Consider the following 27751-nt stretch of genomic DNA (forward strand, 5'->3'; position numbering starts at 1 on the left):
TAAATCAACATTCATTAGTTGAAATTATTTTTTATAAGCATAACTTGTACATATAATTTTGATAAAAAAAAAAACTTATACATAATTTGTATTAAAGTTCAAAGTAAATTATATGTAAGATGAGTCTTTAAACTAGCTGAAACTTTGTATTTTTAAATAATTTTTTTGTAAATAGTTTGCAAGATTAATCTCATGAAAAATTGTCCATGGGGTATAAATTTAATTGTAATAATTAATTTAATTTTAATTAATCAAAATTTTCTCCAAGAATTTGACTACACACCTAAGCAAAAAGCCTAATAATATCATGACTACACGCCTAAGTAATAAGACCTCAATTCGTTTGATATTAATTTTATTACGTTTATAATAAGGTTAGCTAATTAAATACATTTAGTTGTGTAATAATAGGGATATTTTACAATCAATAATTTATAAATTATTTGTTTTATGCAGAACTAGTTATAATTCCCATTTCAATTTTTATTTAAAAAATTGATGAAATTTTTTATCTTCTATTGGTTATGGACTCATATTGGAAAAGAAAAATGTAATATGAATTTCATATGATATCGTAATATATATTTTATTTAATTTATATACACTATACACATGAGAATTTTTTTATTGTTAATCTTATAGGAGCAAACAAATATATTTAACCCATTATTTAATAAGTATGAGATGCTTTGTACCAAAAATAGAAGTATATATTTTTTAATCCATTAAATAAAACGACAATACATCATTGAAAGAGAGAATTCTCTCATATAAAAAGCTCTTTAAGCAAAATATAAGCCACACACATTGAAAGAGTGAATTCTCGCTCATGTAAAAAGCTCCTTGAGTGAAATATAAGCCACATATTGAAAAAGAATATATTCTTTGACAAAAGAATAAAAATTAAGAAAAATTATTTTTAGATTAAATTTATCAATAATATACATATATTCTCTTTTTAAAACTATTTTTCAATTATTAAAGTGATAAATATTGTGATCTTTCATTTTTTTTTTCTCATTTAATTAGAGTTATTATTTTGTAGTCCCGTGAACTTAATTTAGTTGATAGAGACATCACATTATATATGCAAGAGGCCGAAGTTTGAATTCCGGTCATCCCACTTATCTACCTTAAGAGTGAAATTTTAGTCCACTAGACTACAAAAAAATTATTATTGTGTAAATTTAATTAATACATCTTAACTTTTAAAAAAGAACCTTTATAAAATAAGACAACAAGATTATTATTATTTTCACTTAATTTAATCATTTCCCATTACTTGACAAAAATCTACAGTGTATATAATTTAAATTTATGTGTTTTTGTCAAGTTGAAGTAAAATAAGAATTATTATTATTATTGTCAAATAAATTATTATTATTATTATTTTTATTAATTTCAAATTTAATAATAATAAAAAATAGAAAAGGGGAAGAAAAAAAAAAGAAGTTAGTGTTTGAGATTCTCGCGAGTTTAACTTAATTAGTAGAGATATTACGTTATACATACATGAATTGAAGTTCAACTCTAAATATTTAACATATTCATTTTAAAAGTGGAATTTAGTCACTATATAAAACTTAAAAAAAAAGTTACAGTATATGAAATTGGTTGATAACCGAAAAGTAGAAGGGAATGAAACAGTGGAGGACAAAGAAAACACGGCTCTATATGGCAAGACGCGAGCCTTTGAAATAGAACGTTTTTATCCATGTTTATTTTTCATTTTAAAAATAGATCCTATATAAATAAATCATGATAATTTAGAGTTTAGTCGCAATATAAATAAAAAAATCTCATTAATTATTTGAGTTGAATAATTTAATTTTTGAAAAAGAAAGTTTTGTTAACCATTTTCAAAAAAGATAGTGTATTTATTTAATAATATTTGAAGATGTTGATTTGGAGGAATATGAGAGTGATGTGGTGCCACTTCACTAAAGAGTGAGTATTCAAATAAGAGTTCGCTACTCTACAGAGGAATCAGTAAAACCCATTCAGTTATCAAAAAAATGAAAAAGTAAAACCCGTTCAATTCATCTCACGTGATCAGCACAGTCACATGTTCTATTTTTTTTCTTCTATATATACAACCACCTTCTTCTTCATTTAGATGCATAGATCAACCATCTTCCTTTTCTTCACTTTCTTCTTCTACTTTGAAATTCATTTTTGTTAATTAGGAAGTAGAATCACTAAAAATGTTTATCGAGAATTTCAAAGTTGAAAGTCCCAATGTTAAGTACACTGAAACTGAGATTCAGTCTGTGTACAATTATGAAACCACTGAACTCGTTCATGAAAACAGAAATGGCACTTATCAGTGGATTGTTAAACCTAAAACTGTTAAATATGAATTTAAAACTGATATCAAGGTTCCTAAATTGGGGTTAGTTCCCTAATCTCATTCATAATCTCTTTTTTCTTTATTTAATTTCCTATTTTCTGATTTATTTATTTACTTATTGGTTTGATTTTGTTAGGGTAATGCTTGTGGGATGGGGTGGAAACAACGGTTCAACCCTGACTGGTGGTGTTATTGCTAATCGAGAGTTAGTTTCTTAATTCTTGATTTGTGTATTTTACTAATTGATGAGAAGTGATAAATAATTATGGTTGATTAACATTTGATTATGATTTTTAGGGGAATTTCATGGGCAACCAAAGATAATATTCAACAAGCTAATTACTTTGGATCCCTAACTCAAGCTTCAGCTATCCGTGTTGGATCTTTCCAAGGAGAGGAAATTCATGCTCCCTTCAAGAGCTTGCTTCCAATGGTAAACAATTTCTTAACCCCTTTTGTTTTAATTAATTGGTTTAATTGAAACTTTAATTTTCATATGTGATTATTGTTATAAAATAAAATAAATCAGTTATTTATTTATTTTGGTCAAGTAGACTCCTGACTGAAAATTCACCCCTTGAGATGAATAAGCGGGAGATCCTGGGTTCGTACCTCTACATATAAAATGCAACATCTATACCAATTGAATTAGGTTCACTGGGACAATTATTTTATTGTATAATTATACTATGATACTATGATGTGAAGAAATAAAATGATGTGATTAAATATAAGAATAAAAGAAATGAATGAATCATTTCTTGTCCTGTTAAATAAAAGAGCACTAATGGTTATTTGAACCATTCTTTATTTGAGCGTTGTAAATTAATGATGAAATTTAGTGTTCTTTTCTGTATTACTTATTTAGTAAGTTTCTATCAGTCTAAGCATACTATAAGTAAGGGTTAGTAGTTATTGAACCAACATGATGTGGAAAGTTGGAAACACTCTACCATAAAAGAATCCGGGTTTGATTCGTGGAGCCTACGTACCATTTGGGAGGTAGTCCAACCTGGCAAAAAACGAAAATAGATATTCCGCTGCCGACTCGAGAATTAGTTCCATAGTGGGCCCAATGGGCCTAACTTGTGGGAACCTTGGCCCCTACTGGGTCAAAGATCCTAATTACAGTGAATTGGAAGAAAAAAAATGTTGGAACTGAAGCTTTTAATATGTGACATTCTTATTTTTTTTTATGAAAAACAATTGGAGTCATAGAGGCTTTGAATTAAGGATGATAAACTTGACCTTATTTTTGTTAAAAATCATATGCAGGTCAACCCTGATGACATTGTTTTTGGCGGATGGGATATCAGTAACATGAACCTTGCTGATGCCATGGCCAGGGCCAGGGTTTTCGACATCGATTTGCAAAAGCAATTGAGGCCTTATATGGAATCCATGGTTCCACTTCCCGGTATTTATGACCCGGATTTCATTGCTGCCAATCAAGGAGAACGTGCTAATAATGTTATCAAGGGTACAAAGAGAGAACAAATTAACCAAATCATCAAAGACATTAGGTATGTCTGATTTTAATCTACCTACTTTCGGGTTTATGTTAATACACTTGTACTTTTAACCAGCTTAAAATTTGCTGAATATGTTCCTGTGTTGACATGAACTCAGGGAATTTAAGGAAGCTAACAAAGTGGACAGGGTTGTTGTCCTCTGGACTGCTAACACAGAGAGGTACAGTAATTTGGTTGTTGGACTCAATGACACCACAGAGAACCTTTTTGCTGCTGTGGACAGAAATGAGTCTGAGATTTCTCCTTCCACCTTGTTTGGTATTGCTTGTGTTTTGGAAAATGTTCCTTTCATTAATGGAAGCCCTCAGAACACCTTTGTCCCAGGTTTGTTGTTTGTCATTATTTTCCCTAAATCTTTCACTTGATTGTATTTGTTCATGGTTGTTAACTTTGCTTTTGTTCTTGTCAGGGCTGATTGATCTTGCCATCAAGAACAACAGTTTGATTGGTGGTGATGACTTCAAGAGTGGTCAAACCAAAATGAAATCTGTTTTGGTTGATTTCCTTGTAGGAGCTGGTATCAAGGTACATTATTATTCTTTAGATTATTGTTATATCATGTGTTTTCGGTGTTACTTTTATGTATGAATTTCAGCATTTCTGTGTATGTTATGTTTGCATTATGCTGATTTAATTTTGGCAACATGGAAAGAATTTTAAGCGTCTTGTTGATAATGCAGCCAACATCAATAGTGAGTTACAATCATCTTGGAAACAATGATGGTATGAACCTCTCAGCACCACAAACTTTCCGCTCCAAGGAAATTTCAAAGAGCAATGTTGTTGACGATATGGTCAACAGCAATGCCATCCTCTATGCGCCTGGCGAGCATCCAGACCATGTTGTAGTCATTAAGGTAATTTTTATTTCACACAACTTTTCTATGATTCTCTACACTGTCACACCTTTTCAAGTCTTTTATTCTCTTCACTTTGGTGCCTTTGTAGTATGTGCCTTATGTTGGTGACAGCAAGAGAGCCATGGATGAGTACACTTCAGAAATTTTCATGGGTGGAAAGAACACTATCGTGTTGCACAACACGTGTGAAGATTCCCTCTTGGCTGCTCCTATTATCTTGGATTTGGTTCTTCTTGCTGAGCTCAGCACTAGAATTCAGTTCAAATCTGAAGCTGAGGTCTGTATGCAATGCTAATTAATTTCTTTTCTTGGCTGTACTATATAATCTGTGTATTATTTGAGGTTAACTATGTTTTGGTTCTTGCAGAACAAGTTTCACACATTCCACCCTGTAGCTACCATCCTCAGTTACCTGACCAAGGCTCCTTTGGTGAGTTCAATCTATCTGATTCAATTTGGATTACATATCCACATGATTATTTTTACTTTCATATAGAAATTCAGTTTTAAGAAACAAATCCTGTTATTATAATATTACATCATTATATCACAGGTTCCACCGGGCACACCAGTGGTGAATGCATTGTCCAAGCAGAGAGCAATGCTCGAAAACATCATGAGGGCTTGTGTTGGATTGGCTCCAGAGAACAACATGATCCTCGAGTACAAGTGAAGCCGGTGGATAGAATCATAGTCGGAACTCCCTCTAGCTGAATCAGAACTTGCTCTTTTCATCCCTTTTATTCTTCTTTTGAGAATGTTTGCTGATGTTTTCACAAGTGTAATATTTGGTAGTCTTTGCTCCCAAGTGGCTTTAGAGCAGAGCTTAGCTTGTGTTTTAGTACATGAAAATCTATAAATATTTATGTGCTTTGTGCTCAATTAGTGTTTATGGCTCTACCTTTTCTTTTAATGGTATAATATAATATATATAACCTTTAATTTTGCAACCTGTTTACTTTTTTTCATAATCAAAATAAATATTATTCTAAAGAGTACAACTGTACAAGGGTATCCCAACTAGGGATGTGAACGGGGCAGGGAATGTGTAGGGGAAGCTTCCCCGTTTCCCGCCCCAAAATGCATGCGGGGAAGATTTTGCCTCCATCTCCATCCCCGCGGGGGAATATTTTAATGTTATTGATTAAAATATGTTGCTTTTAGATGGTATTTACTATGGTGACTATTTTTTATGTTATTTACAATTCAAATAAAGAATAACTTCTTTAAAAAAAATGTATTTTTTATTAAAATATATTTTTAATTTTCAAACAGGGCCTCCAAATACTCGGGACCGGTCCTGCAAAGTATGGCAGTTCGGGGAATGGACTAATAATCATACTAATAATAATCATATTGAAAACATTGCAAAAACATTTGGCTACTAATAATCATACTAATAATAATATATAGTGTATATATGGACGGATTCAGGAAATCTGCGGGGACGGATGCTTCGTCCCCAATCCCCACCCCAAAGTGCCTACGGGGGGATTTTTGCCTCCATCCTCATCCCCACGGGGATAAAATCTTTATTTTCGGAGCTCCGAACGGGACAATCTCGGCGGGAATCCGCTCCACCGGATGCAAATTGACAGCCCTAATCCAACACAAGAAAACAACAAAAATCACATTACAAACATTATAGAGCTAACAAACACCAATCAAGTTAATCCGACTTTTCTACTCATTTTTCCTATGAACCATATAGACACCAGCTTTTTTATCTTTGCCACTAATAATGTACTATAATCTGCTAACTCATCTTTAAATAAAATATTGTTTCTCATTAACCAAGTAGATTACACTACACAACCTACCAAACCAAATATTTCACGGGTATTTTAACAAATCATCTGAGTAATCACGTGTATTTATTCCTTTAACCCTTGATTAAATTTACTCATTATCAACATGTCATTACCAAACAATGTCGACTATGGTTTGTTTTTTCCACAATAAGGAATCAACAATATCACAATCAGTCTTGATAAAATTAAAAAAAAAAAAAAATCACAATCAGTCTACATAAAAGAGCTGAATTATTAGTGAAATTTAGCAACGTGGTACCAATACAATAATTAGTTATGAGACCCTACAATAGAATGGATCTTCCATGGTTTCAACATCACTGGTCACTGCACTCAAATGCCAAAACATATTATTGGACCATAATGCATTGGTGGCCTTTATGGTACGAAAATTGCTTTTTAGACCCGCCGCAGTGGTTTTAGGCCCTTCAAAAACCCAAAAATACCCTTGCTTTTTGGATTTGGGATGGTTTGGAAGATACAATCTGAAAACGCCTAATTTTGGATTGTAACTTCCGAAATAAAATAAAAAACTGAAAATAAAAAATTAATTTCGGATCCTACAATCCAAAATTAGTTAATTTTGGATTGTAACTTCCGAAATATATCAAAAATTGAAAGAAAAAAAAAAGTCACTTTGGAACGTACGTTCCAACATTAGTTAATTTTGAATTGTAACTTCCGAAATATCTGAAAAAAAAGTCATTTCGGAATGTAAGTTCCAAAACTAACTAGGGGTAATTTAGTTAGAACGGGAGTCCTTAGAGCAACATAGGGGGGTCGAAAGAGCAATTTTCTTATGGTACTAGTCCAAAATTCGTCCATGGCCCATTTATTCGAATGGACATCCTGTCTTCTATCAAACCTTCAATCATGTTCACTTACAGACACTTTTCTTTGTTTTGTTTTGTTTAAGGGTTAAATAGTTTAGTAGTTGAAATTTCACCCTTAAATGAATGAGTGGAGTTAGGGTTGTCAATTTGCATCCGCCAGAGCGGATCTTCGCGGGGATTGCCCCGTTCGGAGCTCCGAAAACAAGGATTTTATCCCCGTGGGGACGGAGATGGAGCCAAAAATTCCCCCGCAGACACTTTGGGACGGGGATCGAAGACGAAGCATCCGTCCCTGCGGATTCCTCGAATCCGTCCATATGAACTTTTGTATGATTATGCATACTTTTCTATGGAATATTTGGCTGTTAGATTTTGTATGATTATTAGTAGGCAAATGTTTTTGCAATATTTTTTGGTTATGAATGCATTCTGTGTTGTTTTCATTTTTTTAAAAAAGAAAGATGCAAAATATTTGTTTTTTTAAATAAGATAAGAAAAAATAATGTCATACTACTATCATTATTTGACCAAAAAATATAGAAATTTTGTTAATATTTGATATTCATGGATCTCCGCGGGAACTGTGGGATCTGTGGAGATGGGGATGGGGATAAATATTCCCTCGTGAGGACGGGGATGGAGGCAAAATCTCCCACTCATGCACTTTGGGGCGGGGAACAGGGAAACTTCCTCCGCACATTCCCTGCCCCGTTGACATCCCTAAGTGGAGTGTTCGAGTTCTGATATCTGCATATTTATATATGACGTTCCTAGCAATTGAGTTAGCTTTTATCATCATCTTTGAACCATGTAGGAATGTTAGACAACCATATATGATATAAAATATTATAAAACTAAAATAAATGGTTCAATTTGTACCCCAAAAAAAAAATGGTTCAATGTTTTTACTAGTTAAGAGAGATAAATCATAAACTATTTTTTCTATGTGGATTCAATGTTTTAATTATGTACTTCCTTAGTTATCTTGATAAGTCTCATAACTTTTTTATGTGTTTGATGATGTCGGACGGTTCAAACTCTTGCTTTAAATCTAAAAAAAGAAAAACAGTTTTTTTAAAAGTTTTTCGGTTTTGGAAAAAAATTATTTAAGACCAACAAGTTGATATCTTTTATATTATAAGCTTGTATACACAAGCAAACTCTAAACCCTAATTTGTTTCCCCTGTTTTTCCTCCATTTTATCTTGCAATTTTTATTAAAAAATAATACAATTTTGTCTTAACTAGGATTCGAACACGCAACCCTTCAATGAAAGGCAATATTTCCAACCATTATAGCAAGTATACCAATTCTGATTAAAATTATGTGCAATAATTGATAAGCACCATCAATTTTAAAAGTATATCATATCAAAATTACTGTTGACTATATTATTCATCACGAAATATTTTTATGTCTTTCCTGATCAATGATTTTTTTTTTCTACCGGATCATAAATTTAGAGAATAATTATCATGTGAGATTTGGAAAGTTTTTTTTTTTTTGACGCAAAGATTTGGAAAGTTATTATCAAACTCAATTCTATTAAATCAATTTTTTTTGCAACACAACCATAGTCATGTCACTAATCATATTCATTATTTTGTTTTTAATATTGCAGATTTAATATTAACCGATGATCAATTGATATAATATGCACTAGCAGACCAATTGTGATTTAAATTATGTCCACAAAGTGTTAAGCTCCATCAACTTTCATAGGAAAGATTTCATACGACAATTAAGCACCATCAATTTTCATTGCACAATTTAAACAATTAAAAACTGATAATCTCTTATATTATAAGCTTGCTAACATAAGCTAACCCTAAACAAAATTTTTTTCCCCTCATTTTCTCTTTCTTTTTATTGTAGCTTTATATTAAAAATATACAGATTTATCATCGAACCTGCATCTCTTACTTACAATAAAACCTTTCAACCGCTAAAATATGTGCTTCAATTATGAAAAAATTTAGGAATCCTAATATGTTAACCTTGTTTTCAATAAATTTGAACGGTGGAATTAATCACAATTTTTATTTATTTATGGATGTCTACTTAAGTTTATGTTCTTGATTACGTCTTTAATTTTTTTTTTAACCTTTAATTATCATCAATTTTTTAACCTTTAGTTATCAACAATTTTTTTTTAATAAGTAAACAAAACGATGGGGTTCAAAAATTATATAAAAAATATATAAAATATAAAATAAGCACATAAACAAATATAGAATAATTAGTCCATGAAATTCCCTATACTACTCTTATTGAAAATGCTCTTAGAACTTTTGTATTTTATTTTTTATTGTTACATATTATACCTAATTAGACCCATGCACCGCATGGGTCAAAGTTCTAGTTTTGTATAATTCCCATATAGCTCAATTGGTCAAGTGCGGATGCATATATTGCAATGACTTATGCACTATATGTGCTTATTATGACTTATACACTATATGTGCTTATTTTGGTGGTGTTATGAATTAGTATGTACTTGTTCTGGTAAAAACTCAAAGGGGGTTGTATTATTGATTAAATAGTGTGATTACACTTGGTTCAATCCCAACAACCCTGAGAGTTTTACAAGTCGGAAGAAGATCAGAACATAGGGGGTTTGTATTATTCAAGATTGATAATTGATACAAGTATGATCAGAGAAAAAATTGATTCTCTTTACAAGAATGAAAGTATGGTCTCTTTACAAGAATGAAAGTATGGTGGTTTCTCAGAATGAGAGTCCCTCCCTTATTCTCTTGAAGAAGATCCTATTTATAGGCAAAACATCTCCCTCTTGTTGCTGATAACCGCCTTGCTTGTGGAGGAATTCATGGGTAGTGGGTGGTTTCTTCTCCTTCTTCTCCAAGCTTCTTTTCCTTCTTCTCCAAGCTATGGTAGATCATGGAGGTGGTGGTAATCTTTACGTGTCATCATCATGGTGAGAAACATAAGATATTTTGGTGTGAACCTCATGGACTATAATTGATTGGGCTTTTTTGTATTGGGCCTTAACAAATCACACCCTGGTCCATGGCCCAGTACACAGCCCCCCAAGCACGAGGCTTCAGGAAGGCGAAGTGCTTTTGATTGAAATCACTTGGCAATTATTATGCCTCGATGTTGTTCTATGTCGCCTATTTGTTGCTGACTCATATTCTTTGTTTGCTTGTCGCCTTGTCCTTCCTTTTGTTGTTGATATTTCTTAGATAATTTGTTCGCCCTTCTATGACTTTTGAATATCTTGATGTACGCCATTTGTGGCTTTGAATATTGTTGTCATTGTTTCTTGGCGACTTTGAGCAAGTTGGCAAGTCGCCCTTCCTCTTTTTTCATTGTATTTGCATTTTCAAGCTAGCGTTGTCACCAATCTCGCCTCTTCATCTTTCGCGATTCGTCCCTCCTTGTCTTCTTGAAATCAAATTGAAACTTTGAGGCTAGTAACTTTGTTGGTCTGTACTTCTGCTTCTTCTACTCAACATGAGTTTCTTATTTTCTTTTGACATTCTAAATTTGAGGATTATAGGTATTCTGGCGTAATCTGTCTCGCCACTTCTTTGTTGTAGTTGATTTTCGTACTGCCAGACTTGCACGCCTTATTTTGTAACTTCTTGGCGATTTAAAAAGAATTGGCGCTGCTCGGAGTCGCCTTTCCATTATACTTTGTGTCTGGTGTTGAAAATAATCTCGCCTTTGAAATTTTTTAACTTTGCACCTGCAATGTCTTTAGCTCTTTAAATATAATTATATATCATTTATGAATAACTTTATACCTGTTGCCTTTTGGCGGTTGTAACTAATATGGCGATATGTCGCCTTGTTTCGCTGCATGACGACTGTTTCTGCTAGCGTGACGAACGATTTGGTTGTGCCCTCCTTGCCTTTAGTATTTTACGATTTGACGTTATAATGAATCGCCTTGTTTTGACTGTGTGTAAGCTTTTTCTGTTGGTGGTGTTGATAATCTTACCTTTCTTTGCTGTATATTTTCCTGACGCCCCCTACTCGTAAGATTTACAAGTAGCGCCAAGGCCTTTCAACCTTGTTTTTTCTTTTTCTGACGCCCCCTACTCGTAAGGTTTACAGGTAACGCCAAGGCCTTTCAACCTTGTTTTTTTCTTTTTCTGACGCCCCCTACTCGTAAGGTTTACAGGTAACGTCAAGGCCTTTCAACCTTGTTTTTTCTTTTTCTGACGCCCCCTACTCGTAAGGTTTACAGGTAACGCCAAGGCCTTTCAACCTTGTTTTTTCTTTTTCTGACGCCCCCTACTCGTAAGGTTTACAGGTAACGCCAAGGCCTTGCAACCTTGTTTAATTTTTCTTTTTCTGACGTACCCAACTCGTAAGACTTACAGGTAACGCCAAGGCCTTGCAACCTTGTTTAATTTTTCTTTTTCTGACGTACCCAACTCGTAAGACTTACAGGTAACGCCAAGGCCTTGCAACCTTGTTTAATTTTTCTTTTTCTGACGTACCCAACTCGTAAGACTTACAGGTAACGCCAAGGTCTTGCAACCTTGTTTAATTTTTCTTTTTCTGACGTACCCAACTCGTAAGACTTACAGGTAACGCCAAGGCCTTGCAACCTTGTTTAATTTTTCTTTTTCTGACGTACCCAACTTGTAAGACTTACAGGTAACGCCAAGGCCTTGCAACCTTGTTTAATTTTTCTTTTTCTGACGTACCCAACTCGTAAGACTTACAGGTAACGCCAAGGCCTTGCAACCTTGTTTAATTTTTCTTTTTCTGACGTACCCAACTCGTAAGACTTACAGGTAACGCCAAGGCCTTGCAACCTCTTTTTTTTTTTTCAAGAGAAAAGAGTGTCACATTGCTCCTTTATTTTCTGCAAACAAGCTTTGATACATTAGAAGTTCAACAATAATAATATATGAAAAATAAAACAAACGAAAATGATACCGCCATGGGCGGTTTGTTGCGATGCTCCTCGTCTAGCAAGAAAACCAATTATGTTTTGGCGAGGCGAGACTGAGTTCCTTTGCGGTAGTCATCGCGTAATATGCTTCAACCTGAAATATTAGTTGGCGACTTCTATCTCGCCGAATGATATCCATGATCAGTTGCTTGTGTTTTATGATCTCCTATGTAGGTGTCCTTCCTGATTGTGTGTGTCAGGGACTTAATGAAAGCCATGTCGTTACACTTATGCATTGATCTTCTCATCTACAGCAGCTCTTTAGTAACAAGGATATCTTGTGCATAAAGGAAACGATAGATTAAACATAAACATGTGCATGAAGCAAGCAACAAGGATCTCCAAAATAATATGTAATAAGGATGTTACTTGTGGAGCGATATTACAAATTAGATAGATGCATAAATAGCAAGATCCGGCAAACGCCTAGACTAGGACTGCCACTAATACTATTTATCATGATGAGAACATTATTTGCAAGTAGAAACAAAGTAATACTTGCAAGAAAGTAACTTTCATCAATAAACAAGGACCAAGAGATATTGTTAGAATTTAACTACGTTCCACCGTCACCAAAAACATAGAATATGTGCTGACTTTACTTATAGCAGTAAAATATATTCTAAAGCCAAAATACACTACTTTCTCTTTACATTCTCGGAAACAAACGTTGTTCAAAGGTGACTGATTATCCTTGCCAAATTTTAACTTGCTATCTAATTCATTATCAACTTATCATCGATTTTATTAATTGTTAATCATATGTTTGTAGTATAAATCTCATTTTCAAATAAATGAAAGCAAATAAAGGTGTTCTTGTGTGTGTTTACCAAATTATATTTGAATGACTCAAAAGTGATTTTGACAGTGATAACAAACAAGGGCGACGCTCTTAGTAATCAAACTTGAAAGATATAAGTACTGATTCTCTTCTCTTTTACTCGATGAAAATAAAACATGATTCATCAACTATAATTCAATCATGTTGAAACCGACAATATATACACATGTAGAAATAGCATGTTTGTTAAAATAGAACTATATGATTAAATAGTAGGTTAAAAGAAAAGAACGTTAACACCTGATCGAGACGAACAAAACGACCGACGGTGAGATGGCGATTCCTCCATAACCGACCGCGGCTATGACAATTTCTCCACAACTGACGTCGGAGGCGATTTCTTAACGAATATAACGGCGGCGATAGCGACTTCATTGTTTCCGCCTGGAGCTTGGCCAACATGACAACAACGAAAACGTATGAATAAAGCCTTCTCTCTCAGTGATGCACAACGTCGGTGCTGCAGAGGACGCGTGAGTTTTGGAACAAAACACGACCCGGATTGAGAGCAGAGTTGCCGTGAAGAAAACAGTGTGTTAGTGGCGGCGTGGCGGTTCTTGGATGGTGTGAGAACATATGCATGGTGATGCGAAGACGAAGACACGATGCGATTCTCCGCATACACGCTTCTTTCTTAATTGATGAGTGGAGCCAAACAAAATCCGGATCCAAACTATAATAATAGTAATAATAATAATAAGAACATAGAGATATATCCAAAAAGAGATGTCAAGTTGTAACGTCTGTTTCTTTCTCATCTGCCCTTTCAGCCTCAATGGCCGCAATCTGAGTCTGCAAACGCCGTATTTCCACGACAGCGGCTTGCAAAGTGTTGACACTAGAATTGTCGTTATTTTTGCCTTAACAAATCACACCCTGGTCCATGGCCCAGTACAGTACTCTATGTGCTTATTTTTGGTGTTGTAATGACTTATGCACTAGATGTGCTTATTACTATCTAATGAATGATGCACTTTAAGTGCAGTAGTTACCAAGTGTACATTATGTACTTTATTCTGATTTTATTATCTTGTCAAGTAAGGAAGACCTTATAAATTAAGTCTTATGTTGCCGAATTTTTTATCAAACCAAGGGGATTAGGGCAAAAACGAAGAAAGTTTTCAATTTGGGCAAAATCGCGTTTTACGTTACCCCCTGCAAAATAAGCGAGTTCTGCGTTACCCCCTGTAAAAAAAAAATTATAACTTTCTTTTACCTAGGTTCGTAAAAAAAAAGTTTCTTTAAAAAAAAAAAGGTTTTTTTTTTCATTTTTTTTAATTAAAAAATAAATAATTACTGAGTTGACAATTAAAAATAAATAAAAAATTAATTAATTTCCACGTGTCATGCCACGTCAAGATTCGTCCATGTCATATGCCCACTTGTTGAGCCAGGGGGGTAACGCAAGGAATTTTGACATTGCAAGGGGTAATCTCAAAAAAATATTTTGCAGGGGGTAACGCAAAACTCGCCTATTTTGCAGGGGTATAACACTATTTACCCTTTTGTTTATATAAAACTAGTAGCCACGCGCTTGTATGTGTGATCCATATTTTTTATTATGCAAATTTATGTCAAAAAAAGTTTTATGTTATTGTGAGTGTGTTAATAAAAGATTTTTGCTGGTAAAAATAAAAGTCAATGGTATTGTTAGTATTATAAAAGTCGACACCAAATTTTTTTGTATCTATTTATATATAAGTATAAATATAGAAATATTGTATCATTTTAAAATTTGTTTTAAACTTCTAAAAATACATTAAATCGTTCTAGTTCAATTGCCCTTTTTCTCTCTCTCAAACTCTTTGAAACATTAAAGAATCTCACAACATCAAAAAGGTCGAAGAGAGTAGAAGTGGCAAGTTGTATCTTTGTATTAGCTGTGAAGCCCCGATATTCTAAAAATAGTGAAGTATCGTGTTCGATACGTACTTGATATTGATACTCATTTGATACTCTTCGATACAAGTATCGGAAAAATATCGGAAATTAATATTAATTTTTTTAAAAAAAAATATAACTGATACGTGTCAGATACTTCTCAGATACGCATATCGGAAAAATGTCGGACAATTAATATTCTTTGATAATGGAAATGTAAGAAAGGAGACTGATACAATTCATGTTTTCTCTTAAGTATTGAATGTTAGAGTATGATGTTACCAACTATGTTTTTGGGTAGTACGTATTTTTTTTATAAGCAAATTATTAGTATATTATATTGTTATATTAGTTTTTCTCCTTGTTAGGACTTGAACCTGAATCTTCAACTTCTTAACTCTTAGCTCAATTAGCTTAACCAGTTAAGTTACTCATCCCACTCTCTTTTTTTGGTAACTGTTACTTGTTTGCTCAATTTGAGTAATTTGAATGTTATTTTTTTTATCATTATCAATTTTAGTTGTGTTTGTATATTGTGCATTTATATATATTTAATTTTAAATTTAATTTTTAAATAACGTATCGCGGTCGTAACGTATCGAGAATTTTAAAAATTTTCCCGTATCGATGTCGTATTGTATCGGTATCGTGTCACGTATGGAAACTTTACATTGTATTAGTTATTGTTGCCTAGTTTGGATGTCTGGTGCAAAGGTCTTTCCATATGCTACCTTTTCATGTTTCTTCTTTTTCTCTGGTGTAAGTGTAATAGATTTGTAATTTTCAACACCTTAATGTATGACCCGACCCAGCCTGACCCAATTCAAGTTGGGTCGATTGGATTAAATAAAATTGGGTTTAAAGCTCTACTCAACCCACAATAATTCTTAAAGTATGTTTGATGATTCTCGTTGGACTTCTCAATATCTCTAAGTCCCCCAAATTTTCCAAGTACGTTGGGGCGTTAGGGTATATTAAAAGCCTAAAGAGAATTCATCGGTATGTTAGCATAACCAAATTCAACCTCACTGTTGATCAACACCATTGTTGTTCAACCCCACTCTAAACTATGAAGCATGGACATTTTCTAGAATTAGGTGTGTTCAATACGCATCGGTGTCAAACACTCGTAGGAAACATATCCGTCAACTTTGACAAGTGTTTTTTTTTAAAAAAAAATCTTTATTTCGACACATTTTTAACACTTTTACATCAATTAAAAATGTGTTGAAGACATAAACATGTTTTCCTCAACTTAGCCTAAGATACAACTTGATTAAGCAACCAATTCTAGAATTATACGACAATTTGCTCATGTAATGATTGATGTCAGATGCTTTCTCTCCCGACCCCCCGTGATTCTTTTCTACCCCCCAATATTTCAATTTTGCCCTTGCAGAAAAATTCGGTTCGCAGAAACTGAATTATTTCTAGTGAAAATTCAGAATAAATTTCGGTTTTTAGAAACCGAAATTTGTTTCAAAGGCAGAAAAAACTCCGGTTTCTACAAATCGAAGTTTTTTCAAGGGTAAAATTGGAAATTCAGGGGGTATAAAAGAAACAGGGGGGTCGGAAGAGAAAACATCTTGATGTCAGGGCCGACCTTGGGTCAGGGCGACCAGCCCCATAGCCTAGGGTCTCAAAAAATGAACGGCCTAACAAAATTTAGGTAGCTCAAGCCCAGACCAAAAAAAAAAGAGATTTACTTTTGTCATCCTACTGATTATTTGCGCACCCTACACATTTCCATTTTACCCTTCCGCTACTTAAGTAGTAGACGTTATAAAAATGAGAAATTTTGAGGAAAAAACACCTTACCAAGATTTTTACCAGTTCTCTACTTAAGTAGAGGATAGATTCATCTACTTAAGTAGCGGACATTATAAAAATGTGAAATTTGAGAGAAAAAACAACCCTCTAACATGAAAATTTCTCATTAAAATCCGCTACTTAAGTAGCGGATGTTATAAAAATGAGATTTTTGAGAGAAAAACACCCTCCTACGTAGAATTCGCTACTTAAGTAGCAGACAGGGGTATTTTGGTAATTTCATAGGGTGCGCCTGAAAACCAGCCGGGTGGCAAAAGTAAATCTCAAAAAAGAAGAGGAATATATGTGAAAAAAAGCCCAATATGATAATAGGCCTAACAAATTTCAAGATGTTTTCCCTTCTGACCCTCGTATTTTTTTTATACCCCTGAATTTCCAATTTTGCTCTTGCAAAAAACTTCGGTTTCTAGAAACTGAATTTTTCTTTGTTTTGAAAAAAAAAATTGGTTTTTAAAAACCGAAATTTACTCTGAATTTGCACTAGAAAAAATTCAATTTATGCGAACCGAATTTTTCTGCAAGGACAAAATTGAAATATAAAATAGAACATCAAATTTCAAACTTCTCTCTTCCTCAATTTGTAAGTCACGTTGGCTTGCTTATCTTCCTCCTAGGCCTCTTTCACCATATCAAGGAACCATCTCCCTCCCACACCAGTAACTCACACCCCTTTCATCCTGGTAATGTTAATGTGTGAATTCTTAATTGTGAAAATGCTTCATATCGTTAAAAAGAATTATATCATATCTTGTTAATCATGTTGTGTTGATGCTTCATACTTTGGCATCAAATTGAAATTTGTAAATGTTGTTTAAAAGTTACTTTTATTTACTAATTTGCAAATCAACCCTTTAATTTTTGTTTAAACGGCCAAAGTCTTTTTTTTTTTTTTTTTTTTACATTAAACGGCCAAAGTTACTACTATTAAGTTGTTAGTGTTAATTTTTTCACCTCACCATAACTTGAATCATGTACTTTTATTTCTTAACTCGGCTCAAACCGATTCAGCTACCCCAACCCTACCCAATTTGCTAATCAACTCTTAATTTTTTTATTTATTAGTGCAACTTCAACGTTGTCTATTTAGTTCAACTTCAACTTTTTTTAATTTTTTTTTTACTATAACTTTTATTGAGGTTTTTATGTTGGCTACATTTTGCAAAAATAAATTATAGCCAGATGCTGGACAAGATGCTGTAGCATTATCGTACCGCACTATCATGCTCTGTTTTTGCGCAGAATTTTTATTTCAAATCTCAGACAAGATTTGCTTCAATTATATATGCAAGCATGTGCGTCTAACCAAAACGAGCCTGTTTCTCCAAGCTTCAGGAAGTGGGCTTAAGGAATATTATTTAAAACAAAAATATAACTTGATTATATTTTTGTGTTTTTGTGCGTGAAGAAAAAAACTGGATATATTTTTGAAATTAATCTTGTGAGCTGGCCAATGAAGATTCCAGCTGTTTATTTGAAGCCTTGCTCCTCAAGTTTCTGAAAGGTTGTTTGTATTATTTAAAACAAAAATATAACATGTTATATTTTTGCGTTAAATAAAACTTGGTTATATTTTTGAAAATAATTTAGGGCTGGCCGTAATACTCCAGCTATGAGGGTCTGAAAACCTAGCTTACACATCAAGACAATTCAAGGCTATAAATACATGAAGACTCAGACCTATTTGTGCACCGAAGCCATTGTTCAACAAGATGTAGTCTTTAAGGTTTCGTGTCTTTGAGCCACTCTCTAGGAGAGTTGGTGTAAGTGAACCACTCGGGTTGTGAGATGGTCATTATGTCCTCACTCAGAAACCTATAGGTAATGAGTTGAGTTTTGTACTTGGAGGAAGCTTGTAAGCAACTCCAAATTGTGAACTTAGTCAAGTATTGGCTAGGTATTAGTTTCTTAAAAGGGTAACTCCATCTTTGATCGTTATAAAGTTCAGCAACATGATACGTGTTGTTAGAGGGAATTTGGGACGGGGTCTCATTATCTAGGAGGTTCCTAGATAGGATTGCACGGGTAGTGTCTAGACGAGAAGTCAAGTACCGGGTGTTGGTCGAGGGCTTTGAACTAGAGCTATTATAATGAATTCATTCATGGATTGATAATCCTCCAGATTAGGTGACGTTGCACTGAACTGGGTTAACAAACGATATGTCTTATTTATCTTCCTGCACTTATTTTATTTTTAACTTGTCTATTGTGTTCTGTACTGGTACGAGATGCTGTAGCATCTTTCGCATCATCTTTCCACCAGTCTGCTAGAATTTCAACTTTTTTAATGTTAGGATAATTGACTATTATTTTTAATCTTATTATGTTGTTATTTGCAATTTAAATAGAGATGTTTGTTTTTAAAAAAAAGTTGTTGATTTTTTTTTTCTTCGTTATGAATCCATTTTTATTATGGAGAAAACTTAGGTAAAGTACCATACATCCTTTTGCTCTTGTTCTCCACTTAAAATTTGACACATCAACAGTTTTTTACCATACATCACGTGAAGCCCCGATACTCCAAAAATGACAAAGTATCGTGTCCGATACGTACTCGATACAGATACTCGTCCGATACTTTCCGATACACGTATCAGAGAAGTATCGTATCGGAGAAGTATCGACAATTAATATCATCTTTTAAAATAAAATATAACCAATACTTGTCGGATACTTCTCTGATACGCGTATCGATCGAAAAAGTATCGGGCAATTAATGTTCTTTGATGATGGAAACGTAGGAGAGGAGACTGATACAATTCATATTTTCTCTGAAGTATTGAATGTTAGAGTATGATGTTACCAACTATGTCTTTATTAGTTTTTCTCCTTGTCATGACTTTAACTCTGGACCTCAAACTCCTTAACCCTTAGTTCAACTAGCTTAACCAATTAAGCTACCCATCCAACCCCCCTTTTTGGGTATTACTTAACTTAATATATGTAATTGTCACTTGTTTTCTTATTTTGAGTAATTTAATGTTAATTTTTATCATTATCAACTTTAGTTATGTTTATATATTGTGCATTTATATATTTAATTTTAAATTTAATTTTTAAATAACGTATCCCGGACGCATCGTATCAAGAATTTTTAAAATTTTCCCATATCGCCGTATCGGTGTAGTATCGTATCGATATCGTGTCATGTATCAGGGCTTCATATACATCCTATGTTTCCATTTTTAGTGTTAATTTGTTAAAAACTGACATAAAAAAAATTGTTGATGTGTCAAATTTTAAGTGAAGAAGTGGACAAAAAAATATATGGTATTTAACCTAAGGTTTCTCCTTTTATTATTTGACACGGACCTAAAAGAATAGAGTTTAATTGTTGTGGACTATCAGTGTAAAGATTTTTTACACATGCATCCAATGGTGTGTTGCCACATCATTTAGGCTATGTTTGGATTGGTGATATATGGTGGAATGGAATGGAAAGGTAAATAATTGAATTCCATTGTTTGGATTTGCAAAAAGCTGATGGAATGGAATGGAACCCAATGGAACCAATTCCATTGTATACCACTCAATCCTCCAATTTTCCATTCCCCCCAATTTGGGGTGTATCCAATGGAATGAAATTTCATATTTTTTATATTACCTTTTTACCCTTATTCTATTTGTCTCTTCCTCTTCTCAAATACTCATATTTCACGCAAGAAGGGTTTATTTCTTCACAACACTCTCTACTTCACCTCTTCCTCTGTGTTCTTCCGACGGCTCATTTCTTCACGTTTTCCCAACAAGGTATGCCATTTTTATTGATCATTGTTTGCCCAGAAATTGAAAATAAATTGTTCTGGTTAATACCCATATTTCTGATGCATTTTCTTTAAAATAGATTGTTCCTGGTTTTGTTGGTTTTGCTTTGTTGTCTGGTTTCAGTTATGCATATAAGATTACTTGAATCGTTTTTTTCTCTCGTCAAATTAACTTATTGTGTCATGCTTGATTAGATTATTAAGTACATATATTTTGTTCCAAGAAACAAGACATTATGAGGAAGCCTGGTTAATCAAGTAGAACATCGTAAAAATTTGGCCACATGCCTTTCATTGAAAGCTTTTAATGGAGTTCCAATTGATAAGCGCAAGGCAATGTTACCTTTCATTGTGCCGAACAAACCTTAAAGAAGAGTATTAACATATGTAGTGAATCCAATGCTTGACTTATTTTGTTTAAGTAATGATTTTGAGTCCAAGTTGTGATTTAGTTGCTTATGAATTGTAATTTTGTTTTAAGTACTGATTTTCAGTCCAAGTTGTGATTTGGATGTTTATGGATTGTAATTTTATTTTAAGACCAGGTTTTGGAATTTTCTCTGTCTTATGGATTGGCTTCCAAAAGCCATACTTTTGCTATTTGATTATGAATCCAAAAGACTTGATTATGAATTTGCTATTTGCTATTTGACTATTCTGTGATAGCAACATTTTCTTTATTGTATCTTTTTCATCCTTCCTACCCACCACCATGACAGATTCATTTGAAGGTGTTCTATTAGACTGTCAGTTCAGTTTTGAAACCAGTCATGAATGTGCTACAATATGATTGATTGGTTTTGGAGCCCTAAACATCCAACTTTGAAAGCTAAGCAATATCTCAAATATATGCAGAGATAAGAAAGTAGTAAAGTATGTTAGTTCCATCAGTAGGTTTTGATAATTAAATAAGTCTTGATCATTAGTATAGTTAATTAAATAAGACAATTCATAGTTGAAAAAACTTTCAAATTGATATTCAATGTTGAAGTTATTGTCTATAACATATGTTTTACAATAAGGGTAAAATTGGAATAAAAATGTTATATTTTATTCCATTCCGTTCACTTCCCAAACAACGGAGTGGTAATTTTGTTCCATTCCATCATTGAATATCCAAACAATGGAACAGAATTTGTGTTCCATTCCGTTCCGCTCCATTCCATTCCATTATGTTCCATTCCACTCTATTCCGTTATGTACCATCAATCCAAACATAGCCTTAATGAATGTGACACATCATATGTTTTTAAATACCATACATGATGTGTTAGTATATTACTGGATGCATGTGTAAAATAATTTCATACTGATGGTACATATAAATTAAATTCAAAAGAATATACTTACTTTGTTAATATTGTTGAATACCGTTTGGTTAGTTGGTTTACCACCAACCAAACGGAAGCTACAATATATTTCATTATGCAACAATTTTTATGTGAAAATGTGTTATCTCTTTGGCATGCTATCCCGATTAAGAAAATATTATCTAAGTTTCATAGTATCACCTTTGAAATCTTTGTTTGTATTACTTTTTAAAAAAAAATATAGGTCCCGTAAAAATTATTACCTCCAACTTTAAATATATATGATTAGAAATATAGATCCATAAAAATTACTATATTCATCCCTAAATATATATCAGTAGAATATAGGTTTCGGTAAAAATTATTAATATTAAAAAAATATGAATTACTATTTTAAAGTGAAATTACTATTTTTATCATGTTTACTTGATTCATTTCCTAATTTGACTTGAGATGAAGTCGATTATTTTAATATTTTAATAATTTTTAATATGAGTGTATAGTTGATTATTTTAATATTTTTTGTCAAGGTTTATTTTAATATTTTTTTGACTTGAGATGTTGCAAATTGATATTTGTACCATTTAATTTAATTAGGTGTCAAAAAATGGAAACAATAAAAAAAAAAGAATAAATAGGTAAAATTCATAGCATTTTCTTTTATTATATTTTTCTACTTTTTATGTGTATGACCAAATAGTGTAACCAAATTGTTGTGCCCACCCAAAACTTCACCCTTTATTACCAACAACCAGTGCATTTCACGGTCACAAACTTTTTCTTTTTTCACCTTTTTATTTTGTACTTTTCTTTTCCTTTCTCTTCAGCTCTTTTTTTACCTTCAAGTGCACTGATGATATTCATGGAATCTTCAGGTTCATTGATTGAACAAAAGTGCCAATTGGGATGGGAGGGGGACCTCTTGAAATATGGTTCGATCGTGACAAAAAGAAGTGGGACTTTTATGTGTTATTACAACTTGCTATAACGACCCCCACGTCCCTACGGAGGTCATCTCTTTCGCCACAAGACCCCAATTCAGTCTATTCCATTTATTGTTGAACACTGCATTTTATATCTATGTATTCATCATGAAACATAAATAGATTTGCATGTAATACCTACAACTAATTTTTAATCATATTTTATTTCACATGCATGTCTTGTTCTCATTTTGGATAAATACTTACAAATTATCAATTGTAGCGCATGCCATATGAGAATAAAATGAATTATTTTCAGCCATCGGATGAAAATATCATCAATCTAGTTATATTTTGGGAGCCAAATTTTATATAATTGCAATTTCACATATATAATTTCATGTAGTAGTTTATCTTGGCTATTAATTTGAGACTGAAAGAGAAAGTTGTATATGTACCCATAATTAGTTAAGTGAACATTGGATTTAAAGTCGCTTAAACAATCACTAATATCAAATAAAATTATTATCAATCTGACTGTCACAAGGGTATGGGTTGGAAATTAAAACCCTCTCTATCATGGATAATGCTTCGCCGATCATCGAAAGAGTCATAAGATACATACTCTAACCTTCTCTTGAAATCGACCTCTAAGATGAGTAGATGACCATTGTGGCAATTTCTAAGAGAGAGACGGTTGTCGAGGGAATAATTTGTCTTCCTATTATTACTTTAATATCTTCTTTGTGTTGGACACAATGACACTAATTTTTTTTTTTTGACAAATAGTCCATCCACTTATATGTGTAAGTTTTTAATAGTTTATAAGAAAAACACAAATAAAATATATTATAAAAGTATGTTTGATTTCAATTTAGAGTTAATATTTGTTTTTGTGTAGTTTTTTTTTTTTTTAATCTCAAATTTATTTTTAACTCATTTCATTATTCAATATTTTTCCAAAATTATTTTATTCAAAATTAATTTTAAAGTATATACTTAAGTTGATTACGACATACATAAGTAGTGTCTGCATTGTGAGTGACACTAAATAATTATGTGACTATTTTACTTTTTTATAGTGGTAAGTGACCATATTTTAAGGCTCTAAATAAAACATTATAATATGTGGGAGAAAATAAAGAGAAATAAAGAGTGCTACATGGCGTCACCAAACCAAGTTCCCTCTTCGATCTTTAGAGGTGTGATGAGTTGATGTACCATCAATCTCCTTCATTCTTTAATCACATTTTTTAGTTTATTAAACTTTTCAATTATTTTAGGGAGGAAAAGACAAAAGGAATAGAATGTGCATGCTTTCTTGGCCCTGAGATCTACCACTCAATGAGAGAGTGATAAAGAAATGGACTAAAAAAAAATTAAAGCTTGAGATTCTTGTTTTTTGTTGATACTTGATAGCTCAAACATGGCTTTTATGAATTTGAAGTGGGCCCAATATTAATTTCTTTAGTTTTGTTGTATTTGAATTTGTCAACTGCCTCTCTATTACGTTTACCACTTTGCAAAAGTAACACATATACTCCCTCCGTCCCAAATTATAAGGGAAAAAAACCCATTTTTTTTGTCCCAAATTATAAGAGAAAAATCATTTTCAAGAATGTTTTTTTCCTTATTTTCATAAAATTAAATGCAAATTGCATTTAATTTCTTCTCTCTCTCATTTTCTCAATAAACAACAACCAATAAAAATTGTTTTTACAACTTCCTATGCAACTTATTCCAAGTAAAACCCACAAAAACATACTTCAAATTCTCATGTTTTACTTTTTCTTAATAAGTGTGATTTTTTTATTTTTCCTTATAATTTGGGACGGAGGGAGTATATTGGAGTTTGCTAGTGTTAAATGTTAATGCTGTGCGTCATATAAATCTTAATAAATATACTATGAGGTGTGACTTTTTGGAACAAACCAAAGGGAAGCAAATTCAGTATAATATAGTTTTACCGCTGTTATTTTTAAAAATATCAAAATTGTTAAGTTAGATATTATGATTCAAATTCAATTTCCAGTTTAAATGGGTGAGTTTTTAACGAGTTGTCATTTGGTCTATCCATCGAGAAATTATTAATGCAACATTATTATCATTTATTCAAGTGAAACTTGACTTAAAATTCTTTAGGTAAGGTATCTTACTATATTAAGAGCATTGTGGAGATGATAAGGTATCTTACAACCAAAGTTGTATTTTTTTTATGGAGGAAATACTTGAATTTATGGCATAATAATAATAGACATGAGAAATTTAAAAGATTAAGATATCAGTAAAGTTGAATAGCTGTAGTAATACTAATAATACAGCAATAAGTCCTTCTTTACAAAGTTTGTAGCAGAATCATTATGTTAACAAAGATCAATATAAAAAAGCCATAAGGAACATATTGATTGGGACAAGGGAGAGAAATGGGGTGGTCCTTCTTTGTCCTAAGTGCACACACATGAGAAGCATGGTAAGCGTGAACAAACTTTTTTCATTCTTAGTTAATAATAATAATAATAATAATACTAATACTATTCTATTATTATAATTATTCAAGTTTGCAACCCTTCAACTTCAAGTACAAGTTGCAGTTGAAGCTTTAGCGGTGGCCGTGCACGGTGGTGATACACGGTGGTCTTCTTTCTTGGAAACGCCCATTTTCCACTTTTCTTTCCTCCTATCTTGTTTCATTTGCTCCTCCCTACACTCCAAACTGCAAAATGCTGTATCTCCCCTGAAATCAATAATAATTTTGTTTCAATCAATTAATCAGCTAGCTCAAAACAAGACTTAACTACTTTATACTCCCTCTATATTATAAGCACAATTTCCTCTAAACAAAATTAATTAGCACAATTTGTACCAAAAAAAAAAAAAACTATATAAGCACAATTTCCTCCGAACAAAATTAATTAGCACAATTTGTATAAAAAAAAACTACTATATAAGCACAATTTCCTTTAAACTAAATTAAATCGCTATAGCCTTGTAAATTACGATTGAATGAACTAACTATTTGGAGTTCTGCTTGAATATTAAAAATGAAATCACAATAAAAAACAAGAAGTCAAAATATTCAAATAAAAATAATTCAGATAAATTGTAAATAATATCAATAACATAAAAATTAAAGAGAATAGAATTAACATAAAAAAGGTCATATTCTAATCGTCAAATTAAGTTATACTTGTACTTTTTTTTTTATATTTTTGTTTCTCTTAATGGACTTGATACTACAACTACATTATTGAAATTTTGAGCCCATAAATCGGAGGCTCGATTCCAATGGGCTGCACATGTTGTTGAAGGTGTAAATATTATTAGTAGGTTGAACTGCACATTTTATGTGGCTATTCGGATTCGAACCTGGGATATCTCATGTCTACGGACAAAATTAAATAAATAAAAAAATAAAATATAAAAGTAATAGTAGGTACCTATACATGTAGATGTCTCGACCGGGAGCCAAACGACAGTTACAGAGGCCACAAATTCGGAGAAAGTGAGGTGTACTGTGTATGATATGTGCACTCGCACTCACAGGAATATTATTATGATTAACAATATTGTTAGTGATTGTGATTGTGTTTGTGTGTGAAGGGAACATCACTGTACTTTCCACTAAACACTCATCAGTCACCGTTAATTCTGCTGGTCCAGTCATCACAACCGCATGTGGATCATCATGATTTGGTTGTGGATGCAGGGGATTATGAACATCAGACATCATTGATGATTGTTGTTGTTCCTCGTGATGTGGTTCTAAGTTGTTGTTTGTCTGATCATGATTATCAGGTGTATGCATGTCCACGGATAGACCACCACTCATGCTTCTTGTTCTTCTCATAACTGGTGGCCGAGGACGTTTTCCAAGCAGCATCTTCTAGATTCTTCCTCTCTTCTAGATTCTATGTTTAGATGTTAGAAACGGTTATGTATAGCTACAAAATCATAATACAAAACATGTTATGTGTGTGTGAGAGAGAAGAAGAAGAAGAAGAAGAAGAAATTGATGATGATGAGTGGAGTTGAGTTGAGTTCACACAAAAACAGAGGAGGGTGTGTGTGACTGAGAAGAAATGGTGGCAATGGGACTCCAAAGATAAACGAAACGTGTCAACCCTCACACTCAATCTTAGCCGTCCGTTGCTTGCGGGAATCTTCTTCATCTTGCCCACGTCATGCCTTTATAAATGAGAAATAAATTGTTCACATCAAAGTTTTTTATGTCAATTAAGTGTCACTTTAATGGATTCGGCTCATTTAAAGTGAGTGATTTATTATATATATTGTTCGGTAAAATTAAGTTAAAAACTATTTGGTAGTTGAAAAGTTAGTTTATACTTTTTTTGTAAACTCAGCTAAAGTTAGTTTATACTTGATAGTTAATAACTGAAAATTTAGTAGAATAAACTTAAAATGTTTGGTAAATTTAGCTGTTGTAAATTTAAAATAACATAAAAATACATGGTTAATGAATAATTATTATATTTTTTTAAAAAAATAAATAAATAAATGTTAAGCTATAAGTTCAAACGTTAGTTGAAATAACATCTCAAAAAATGTTATAAGCTAATTAGAGAAGTTTGTTACCAAACATGTCTTATTTTTATTGAACAAGTTTATCTAGCTTATTGAACTTGCCAAACAAACACTTATAAGCTATAAGTGTTTAAGCTATAAGCTAGTTGATAGCTGAAAAGTTAACTTATAGCTGAAAAACTAGTAAAATGAAATTAGTGTTTGACAAATTTAATTGTTGTAAGTAAAAATGACATAGAAGTACATGATTAGTGGATAATAATTATATATTTTTTAAAAAATAATAAGGGTAAAAATTGAATAAAATGTAAAAAGCGATAAACTCAAACGGTAGTTTAAATAAC

General features: G+C 32.5%; 2 protein-coding genes across 2 annotated transcripts; one reads left to right on the forward strand and one right to left on the reverse strand.

Annotated features, from left to right (window-relative positions):
* Positions 1–1917: 1917 nt before the first annotated feature.
* On the forward strand, positions 1918–5624 carry LOC123903955 (inositol-3-phosphate synthase). Its single transcript, XM_045953643.1, has 10 exons — positions 1918–2392; positions 2487–2555; positions 2648–2783; positions 3626–3873; positions 3980–4206; positions 4292–4407; positions 4563–4739; positions 4831–5019; positions 5110–5172; positions 5296–5624. The coding sequence occupies exons 1-10, from the start codon at positions 2205–2207 to the stop codon at positions 5413–5415; spliced, it is 1533 nt and encodes a 510-aa protein (XP_045809599.1). The 5' UTR covers positions 1918–2204; the 3' UTR covers positions 5416–5624.
* A 19498-nt stretch (positions 5625–25122) lies between these two features.
* On the reverse strand, positions 25123–26942 carry LOC123903956 (FCS-Like Zinc finger 6-like). The gene is made up of 2 exons (XM_045953644.1): positions 26303–26942; positions 25123–25599 (listed from the first exon to the last, which is right to left on the reverse strand). Exons 1-2 carry the CDS (start codon positions 26743–26745, stop codon positions 25440–25442), a joined length of 603 nt encoding a protein of 200 aa, XP_045809600.1. The 5' UTR covers positions 26746–26942; the 3' UTR covers positions 25123–25439.
* Positions 26943–27751: the final 809 nt, after the last annotated feature.

Source organism: Trifolium pratense, linkage group LG2 (genome assembly GCF_020283565.1).
Source record: "Trifolium pratense cultivar HEN17-A07 linkage group LG2, ARS_RC_1.1, whole genome shotgun sequence".
Lineage (NCBI taxonomy): Eukaryota > Viridiplantae > Streptophyta > Magnoliopsida > Fabales > Fabaceae > Trifolium > Trifolium pratense.